Source organism: Mandrillus leucophaeus, unplaced genomic scaffold (assembly GCF_000951045.1).
Source record: "Mandrillus leucophaeus isolate KB7577 unplaced genomic scaffold, Mleu.le_1.0 Scaffold9, whole genome shotgun sequence".
In the NCBI taxonomy this organism is placed as follows: Eukaryota; Metazoa; Chordata; class Mammalia; order Primates; family Cercopithecidae; genus Mandrillus; species Mandrillus leucophaeus.
Window position 1 is genome coordinate 4,647,976 of NW_012109807.1, and position 9,469 is coordinate 4,657,444.

General features: G+C 40.1%; 1 protein-coding gene and 1 pseudogene across 2 annotated transcripts in view; one reads left to right on the forward strand and one right to left on the reverse strand.

The window, feature by feature from the left end:
* Positions 1 to 1,123: 1,123 nt before the first annotated feature.
* On the forward strand, positions 1,124 to 4,537 carry LOC105531625 (annotated as a pseudogene). The gene is made up of 2 exons (XR_001004836.1): positions 1,124 to 1,189; positions 1,257 to 4,537. The product of XR_001004836.1 is annotated as a peptidyl-prolyl cis-trans isomerase A-like (transcript).
* Positions 4,538 to 5,426: 889 nt separating this feature from the next.
* The window catches only part of CNOT11 (CCR4-NOT transcription complex, subunit 11), an 18,815-nt gene continuing 14,772 nt past the window's right edge, over positions 5,427 to 9,469 (reverse strand). The window contains exons 6-8 of the mRNA XM_011969596.1: positions 8,832 to 9,034; positions 6,581 to 6,677; positions 5,427 to 6,498 (exon numbers count right to left, since the gene is read on the reverse strand). Coding sequence (XP_011824986.1) covers positions 6,301 to 6,498; positions 6,581 to 6,677; positions 8,832 to 9,034 — 498 coding nt within the window. The 3' untranslated portion in view covers positions 5,427 to 6,300. The remainder of the gene's footprint in view (positions 6,499 to 6,580; positions 6,678 to 8,831; positions 9,035 to 9,469) is intronic.

Genomic DNA, 9,469 nt, shown 5'->3' on the forward strand with positions numbered 1-9,469 from the left:
TGTTAGCCAGGATGGTCTCGATCTCCTGACCTTGTGATCCGTTCGTCTCGGCCTCCCAAAGTGCTGGGATTACAGGCTTGAGCCACCGCGCCCGGCCCAGAGTTTAAGCAGATTTAATACCATGACCTTGGTAACCATTTCTTCTTTTTTACTTGCTTGCTGTTCTTTTGGGTCAAAGGAGCAGGCTAATGCAAAGCTTCTGCAGACCGCTAAGTGTTAGAAAGTGATTAAACGCACACTCTGCTGTCCTCACTTCCTGGAGGTAGAAGTCAGCAATATGAGGCAGTTATTTTTTAGAGTGTGGAATTGTAGTCTTGTGTTGCTTCTAGTTACTCTATATCTTTAGTTGGTAGGTAAAAAATGTTTATTTAAAACAATTTTTAAAATTATAAATATTTTTATAGCCATATGTAGGGTATAAAGATTAATATGATTTTCTCAAGCTACTTAATACTTTGATTCGTGAAATGGTAAGTAAACAGTTTTACTGAAATAAACTCTACAGATAGATGCAACATGAGTTATTGAAGCAGAAAATGTGTTTTGCTTTGCACACTGAGTGTGTGTTAGCAGACAGCTTCAAGTAGGTTTCCATAACAGCCACTGCCTTTGAATCTACCTTCTGTAGCTTAATATGTATAGGAAAATATATTCTGATTCTGTAGCAAGTAGATTGTTTGCTCTTTGTCTTTTAAGAAATACTAGGGGAGGGCTGGGTGCGGTGGCTCATGCCTATAACAGCACATTGGGAGGCTGAGGCAGGTGGATCACGAGGTCAGGAGATCGAGACCATCCTGGCTAACATGGTGAAACCCCGTCTCCATTAAAAATACAAAAAATTAGCTGAACGTGGTGGCACACATCTGTAGTCCCAGCTACTCAGGAGGCCGAGGCAGGAGAATCGCTTGAACCCAGGAGGCAGAGGTTGAAGTGAGCTGAGATTACACCACTGCACTCCAGCCTGGGCAACAAGAACAAAGCTCCGTCTCAAAAAAAAAGAAAAGAAATACTAGGGGAAAATGTTTTAACTAGTCATTCTTCCGAGTAGCTAACGAAGCTGACTTTTGAAAAGAAGGCTGTGAGCTTTGCAGATGCTGCCGCCCAGAGCCCCTTGCTTCCAGCCATGGTCAACCCCACGTTTTTCAACATTGCCGTCAATGGCAAGCCCTTGGGCTGTGTCTCCTTCGAGGTAAGGGGCCTAGAAACCAAGAAGTGACTGTTCATCTGATCCATAAAACTATGTTAGCAGATTGGAGCTGTTTGCAGTTCCAAAGACAGCAGAAAACCTCCGTGCTCTGAGCCCTGGAAAGAAGGGATTTGGTTATAAGGGTTCCTGCTTTCACAGAATTATTCCAGGGTTTGTGTGTCAGAGTGGTGACTTCACACGCCATACAGCATTGGTGGCAAGTCCATCTGCAGGGAGAAATTTGATGACAAGAACTTCATCCTGAAGCATACAGGTCCTGGCATCTTGTCCATGGCAAATGCTGAACCCAGCATGAACGTTTCCCAGTTTATCTGCACTGCCAAGACGGCCAAGGCTGAGTGGTTGGATGGCAAACGTGTGGTCTTTGGCAAGGTGAAAGATGGCATGAATACTGAAGGTCATGGCGCACTTTGGGTCCAGGAATGGCAAGAGCAGCAATTTGCATGAAGATCATCATTGCTAACTGTGGATAACTGTAATAAATTTGACTGGTGTTTCTTTAAAAAAAAAAAAAAAATACCGTGCCAGACCAAGGTAAATTGTTTTTGATCATTACAGAAATGTGATTTCTTAATCAGCAGCTGTCATAGTGTTCCTTAATTTAAAAGCTTGAACACTAAATTATAAATTGGAGAGGTTGGAATAATTATGGTCATATATCTAGAAACACAAATCTTTAGTAGCAAAAAAGAAATTAGCAAGAGAAGAAAACTATTCGGTACTTTGAATGGAGAAAGTTTTCATTGATAGAAGTTTAGATGAAAATTAACATGAGAAAGAAGTGACAGGCCAAGTGTGGTGGTTCACGCTTTTAACACCAACAATTTGGGAGGCCAAGATGGGAGGATCTCTTGAGCCCAGGAATTCAAGACTAGCCTGGGCAACAAGGCAAAACTCATCTCTACTGAAAATTTTAAAAATCAGCTGGGCATGGTGGCACCCGTCTGTAGTTCCAGCTACTTGGGAAGCTGAGGTGGGAGGATCACTTGAGCCCAGGAGGTTGAGGCTGCAGTGAGCCGTCATCACACCACTGTATTCCAGCCTGGGCAAGAGTGAAATCCTGTTAAAGGGGGGAAAAAAAAAAACCAGGAAGGGACAAATATGAGAGTTTTTGCTAAAGCTTTTAAGTTAAGATGCAGAGAATTGGGGGAATGTATAATAAATCAGATTTCATTTAGTTATATTATTTACCACATGAATCACTTTCCTCCAAACAGTTGTCGTAAGAGCCATGTGTTCACGTGTAATGAAGACCGGTATTTAACTGTGGGAACCGTGGGTGGCATGGTGAAGGAGACTGTCCGTGACTGTGCCGCTCTCCACAGCCCCGTCTGCTGTCCTGTTTCCTCGGCTCCTCGGTGTCTGGACTGGCGTTCTGGGTGTCCCAGCGGAAAACTAAAGGGCCACAGAGGTGTAAACACACACACCACTTGGCAGGTAATTTCCCCATGTGCTATCTTTTTAGGGATCCTGAACACACAGCCTTTCCCAAAAGACTGCTCCCTCCAGCTACTGAGGAATGATGACAAGAAAAGGCCGAATTGCAGTGTCTCCATCAGCAGTTTGCTCTCTCTGGGCACACGATGACAAAATTTCCTGAAGCGAACCACTAGTCTGACCTCAGTAGCAGGACTGGAAGCTTCATGCCATGGGAGTGGTCAAGAAAGGCATCCCAAAGAGAACTGAACTATTAAAAAAAAAAAAATAGACCTTTAGGAATAGGTGATCGTCCCCATATACTGGGGATGAAATACCCAGTGTAACCAAATTCCCCAGTAAGATCGCTTAGTTTGGCAATAGTCTCTTCTTTTGAGCACGCTGAAGTTTATTTGCTCAATGAAGGCTGAAATTATAAGTCAGTATATATGTATTACTAAGTAGAACTTGAGGTAATTATATGTTTTAGTCAAAAGCAGTTTCTGTGGGCTTGGTATAAACCCTACTTTGTGATTTGCTAAAGCACAGGATGTTGACTCAAACCAAAACTAGTTTTGTAGTTAATATATGTTGTGTTTCTGTGACTTAATAGTCAACTAGAAAAGCCACCTACGACATTCCCAGCTAATTAAGTTTTAAAAGTTTTTTTTAAAATACTTGTCACCATATTTTCAAAAATACTAACATTTGGATTACTAGTTATAAAAGTGAAATTTCTACTGTGTCATAATCAGCCACGCAGCTGGAGACTTGCCCTCTTTGTACAGTAAAGTTGTGAAAAAAGTATTTGCACTACATTCATTTAAACATTAGGGAAAAAAAACCAACCCATGCTTTTCTTTGCTGAGTTGTAGGGTTGTATTATTGGCTAGTGAGAAGCCTGGAACACCAGGACTTTGTGTGGGTGACTGCAGGTATCAGATCCAGGATTATACAGGTACTCTTGGAAGTGTCTTGGGGATTTTCCTGGTAAGAACAACAGTGATTGCAAAAAAAAAAAGACAAGATGTAAAGTGAAATCAGTAAAACATCTTAGTAGACAGAGGGTGCTGACATTTTAACAAATGTGTAAAAAGTTCTTCCTATACATTAATTTTCCAGATACCCTTAAAATGTTTAAGGAATATCATTCAAAATACTGTTTGAGAGACATGTGACCATCATTCTCCAAGGGAATGTGGATCATTTAGTGTGCTACTTAAAATTAGGTGTAAATGTATATGTACACTATAAGAATAAAAATCGGTACCATTTCTTTAAAGCTTTCTAAAAGAAAGTTAATTATTTCTAATAGTTACATTTTAGGATCTCAAACTATTTTTCTTTTGACATAACTGCTTTCTACCCTAAAGTGTTACTTATTGCTGTCTTCTTTTTAACAGGTGAAGATATTAAAGCTAGAAATTGGAACTAGAAAATCTAAAGAATTCAAGGCATCTTAACGTGACAGTTGAATTGAACTCATTTGATTACAAGGTTTATTGCAGTTATTGAGTCTTTCTTTGAGTGCAGTGGTGCCGTTGATGCTTACTGCAGCCTCAATCTCCCAGGCTCAAGAAACCTTCCCACCTCAGCTTCCAGAGTAGCTGGGACCACAGGTGCATGCCACGCCTTGTTATTTTATTTTTTATTTTTTCAACATAAACGAGGTCTTGCTATGTCATCCAGTCTGGTCTTGAACTCCAGTGATCCTCCCACCTTAGCCTCCCAAAGTGCTGGAATTACAGGCGTGAGCCACCAAACCTAGCCACCAATTTTACTTTAGGTAAACTTTTATTTTCAAGCAGCTTTTGTTGGTGTTGCAAGTACAAATCATGACTGTTTTATAAAATGTTCTATAAATATAACCACTATTCTTTGTAAGCCATTTAAAATTTTAGTCTTTCAAGTAAACACCAATATTGTGGTTTTGATCCTCACTTAAGAAGTTCCTATTTGAGAACCTCCCTACTAAAATTTATTTGTAACCCCAAAATCTCCACATGCAGTCATTTTCAGACATGCACAGAGCAGTGAATGAGCCAAGCTGCCTGACATGCACGTTTCTGACGGAGGCTGGAGGGGATGCCATGCCTTGTTTCCTCTCCTACTACAAACAGGTGTCCTTTCATAGTCTTTTCGGTACCGTGTTCTTTGCATTTCTGCACTTTTTGTTGGCGATTTCACTATTTAAAATGGCCCCCAGGTATAGCAAAATATTGTCTACTGCTTTAAAGGCAACAAGGCTGTGATGTGCCTCATGGACTCAGTGTCTGTTACATCAGCTTCACTCAGGCATGAGTGATTGTGGTGTTGGCTGTGAGTTTAATGTTTTATTATGCCAGAGAATCTGTAGGTCCTGTAGGTCCTGGAACCTAAGGCTGGGTGGTTGAAACCGCCACTCCAAAAGTACTTCAGTAATAAGCTGTTCTTTTCCCAGTGCTAACGGGGATGCTCACTTTTAGGTGTAGAAAGAAATCACTTGTTGCCATTGTTCTAATTGTCTGAAGGCATTCCTCTGATAGATGGGCTTAGTTCATTATTTCCTCTAAGCAAACGTTCTTAAACATTTCTCTTATAGTGAAAAACTAAGACAATTTGTTACAAATATTTGGTACTGCTTTCTCCAGAGTTTTAAGATTGGAACTTTTACTTACCTTAAAATCACTTGGCTTGGTTTCCTTTAACTTTTTCAAAGTGTTAGAGAGTAATTCCTGTTGAACAGATTATCTTCCTTGTAAATACACTTTGAAAATACCTCAGTAAAAGGAATTTCTCATGATTTCTTAAAAAATATATCAGATAACAGCTGATAAAAAGAACTTTAATGGAAGGCACTGTTGTCCAAAATCACATAAAGGGTAAGAGCCCACATGGTACCACCCTGCTCTCCTACTTCTCAAACCCACATCCACCACCCAGACAGGAGGGTGCAGACCCCACAGGAAATTACCTCCCAGAGCACTGACTGACGTTTTTCCTTAAAACAAAAAAATAGCTGTCTCAGACTAATAACAGAACATCTTAAGAGGGAAAAAAACCAAAAAACTATACCAGCTATTACAGCCTGGTAATAGAAGCAGCTTTCTAAGCGTTCCCAAGTTTATAAGAGGCCCAAGAAATGCATTTATTCTGTTGTCTATTAAGCCTCCACGACAAGGAGAAAGTTACAAGTAAATCCTTGGTTCATGAGGAGTTAAGAGCTTTGTGCATAAGCAGGTTCAAGAACCAAACTCCTGTTTGCCTCTTGATGGTTCAGAAACATTCAGCTGCTTTCACCTCTAGGACAGTATCACAAATGTTTAAGAATTTACTCTCATTATCAACATTGGAACTTTACGAAAACTGGATTCCTGTTTCATCAGAAGCCTGTATTAATGAAAAACACATTTTGTTCTTTAGTGCTTAAAAAAAAAAAAACTCATCTATTTTTTTGGGATAGCCATTCCTCCTATGGATAGTCATCAGCAAGACACCTAAAAGACACGTTTTCCCCAGTTCTTATCAAAAATTCATCTCACGGAAAAAGTCATCCAAGAAAGCAAAACTTTGCTTTAAGTAGATAAAGTACTGTTTATATGCATTAGACCAAGCAATCCACTCAGGGTTTTAACGGTGTAAAAACTAAATCACAGTACAGCTGAACAGTGAATGGATGGGATGGTTCTGATGAGGTATTATTTTGACATTTTGGTCTCAGAAGGTGTTTCCCCAGTATCCAATGTCTTCAACAACCGGAAAAGACCAGCAGCTTCTCGTATCCTACTGAATTCAATACAGAATGCCTGCACTTCTATAAACAAATCCTGTACATTAATAATTTTGTTACGGATCAAGGATTGGAGAAACACACACACAAGACGCACCAACCGATTCTGAAAAAGGGGAAAAAGAACAAATGTTAGTGTGTTCATTTTCCTGGCAGGCAATTATAAAATTTACAGAAATTTCTATTACCTGCATATATTTATCCTTAATTTGTTCACAAGTAGAGATGCAATTTGATATATAAAGGTGAATAAACTCAGGAGGTAGATCAACAGCTGTAGTTAGTCTGTTTCATAAAAGAAAATTTGGGCCATTAATTTCATTTGCTAACATCGAAAAACACTGTTAACCATAAAATACAAAATTTGCTTCGGTCATCTGGCGGAATTATCTGACATATCCAATTTCCTTGTTTTAAATATACTTGGGCAAGTAAACCCAAGAGCCACACCTACTTACTCATAAATAACACTTTTTAAACTGTCTCTACTTACTGTACACATCGCAATTATTGTTTTGAGCCCTGCCCCTGAGTATTCTTGGTTAAATCATAAGTCATGGTCTGTTACTGGAATTTAGAGTCATAATAAAGGCCAAAGCCAGTATTTTCCAAAGGATTATATGGAATGTTTTAAGGGAGAAAAATGAGTGGGGTGGGAACAGGAATTCCATACTCAAAGTATGAATTTCCAAAAGAAGATTAATATATGCTACCTTTTCTAAACTTAGCAGACCTCAAACCTTTTTTCAGTAAGGCATGAGGAGGCACTGCTCCAAGGACACTGTCATGAGCTGCTGCAGTCACTTGAGATTCGTGTGTCACCAACAAACATGTTTTCACGCTTAAGGATGATGCACTGTGATAGGTGTTGGGGGAAAACAAACAGGACCCTGTCCTTGAATTCCAAGATACTGAGCAGATAGAATCGCACTGACAAAAAGATACAGTGATTCTGCATCTTGGACTCAGGGCCAAATGTCTGGTAGAGACAAGAACTGCTATAAGAATATGGTGAAGGGGAAGTGAACACTCAGCGTGGTCAATCCACGCTGTGCAGGCAAACCTGCACAGAACTGGGCCACTGAAAAGAGAGTCTTCACTCAGTAGGGGAAAGACTGGAACAAGGAGTGGGAGAAATGCAGCAACACATTTTCAACAAGCAGCTAGCTGGTTTTGCTGGTGACCAAAGTTAAAGTTAAAAATTAATCTGGAAACCCCACGCTTCCTCCCTCTCCTGCCCCTAAAAGAATGCACTCCTTCTATGCACATACTTCCACTCCCTTGGCTTCCAGCTGGGCTTTTTTTCCCCAGTAGTTGATGAAAAAAGGGCACATTCTGTAGTTCAATTTCACATAGATTTTTCAAAAAGCCCCAACTTACAAACAGGTGTTAAAAAACTATGCTGTCACTGAAGTTTAGTCGCTTGGCACTCAGAACGGATTTCCCCATATAGGAGGACCATATAATTTATCATCCAAAGCAGGATGAAACCACGTGAAAGGGAGCTCAGGATGCAAAGCCTCCACCAGGACTCAGGCACACCTGAACCTCTGGCCATCCTGCACATAAACAACTGAAGCCCTCCAGCCCATCTAATTCACAATTTACCTAAAAGATATTTGTAAGGAAAATACTATAAAATGCAAACACTGTACAGCACACATCAAGAAGGGAAGACGTTCTGTTTTCCTGACAGTCAAGGATGGCAGGGTCAGGAGACGGGGGAGTCAGAAAGGCTGGGAGAAGAGCACGAGGAAGCTAGGACGGCATTCCTAGGATTCTCAGCTCTTACGGTCCATATTTTTCCACACTTACAGCTGTTAGTCACTAAGAAAAAAATATCTGTATTTGTACAGGGATAAAGAAGATAGGACTATGTACAGGGAAATGAATTTCAGTAATTGGCTGGCACAGTGGCTCACGCCTGTAATCCTTGCACTTTGGGAGGCTGAGGTGGGCAGATCACTTGAGGTCAGGAGTTCGAAAGCAGCCTGACCAACATGGCAAAACCCCGTCTCTACTAAAAGTACAAAAATTAGCCGGGTGTGGTAGCACACACACCTGTAATCCCAGCTACTAGGGAGGCTAAGGCAGGAGAATTGCTTGAACCCAGGGGGTGGAGGTTGCGGTGAGCCGAGATTGCACCACTGTACTCTAGCTTGGGCGACAGAGTGAGACTCCCTCTCAAAAAAATAAATAAAATAAATTTCAGCAGTTTTCATTTATGCTTCTACTAACACTAAATATGTTTGAAATCCTACCCTCAGTTCTTATTAACGCATGCTAAATTCACATGTAGTGAATGCTAAGGCTTAGATTATTTCTTTAATAGTTAATCTTATGCCAATAATATCAACACAAAAATCTGTTACAATTTTTCCTTCCTGGCCATCTAATCTGTATCTATCCCCACACATTTGATCAAATCTAGAAACTTACCGATTTACAACTTCCATTGAATGTAAAGACATGTCCATATTGACCAGGACAGAGAAATACTCAGTGATCTGGCTTGACTGCATTAATTTCAGCAACATTTCTATAGCGACTAAAGGGTTGTTTTCCACAAGGTCAGGAAGTTTGGCTGGGGTGAGGCCAATATGGTAGACAAGTTTGGGGTCTTTTTCCAACTCACCAAGGAGCTAAATACACCAGATTTTTAAAAGAGAGAGAGGGAGAGAAAAAGAGGGTCTTGAGTCAATTTTTTTTCCCATGTATATGAAATAAGCATTTTATACAAAAAGCTACAAAACTATCTGCATTGAACCAACTTCATAAATTTCTTCCTTCAAATCCATGATGTCTAGACATTTCTAAATTTACATTTTAATTTTGAACAAACTAAAACGCAAACACATCTAAGACAGTTTATAAATATGCTAGTGATTCCTCTTCCTGGACATCAAGCCAGACTCCATACTGTCTGGTCAGATACAACACTGTCTGGTTGTAACAATGTTAAGTCCTTTGCAGGTTTTTTTTTTCTGTCATCTGTTGTAACTAAAAATAATTTTTTTTTTTTTTTTTTTTTTTGAGACGGAGTCTCGCTCTGTCACCCAGGCTGGAGTGCAGTGGCC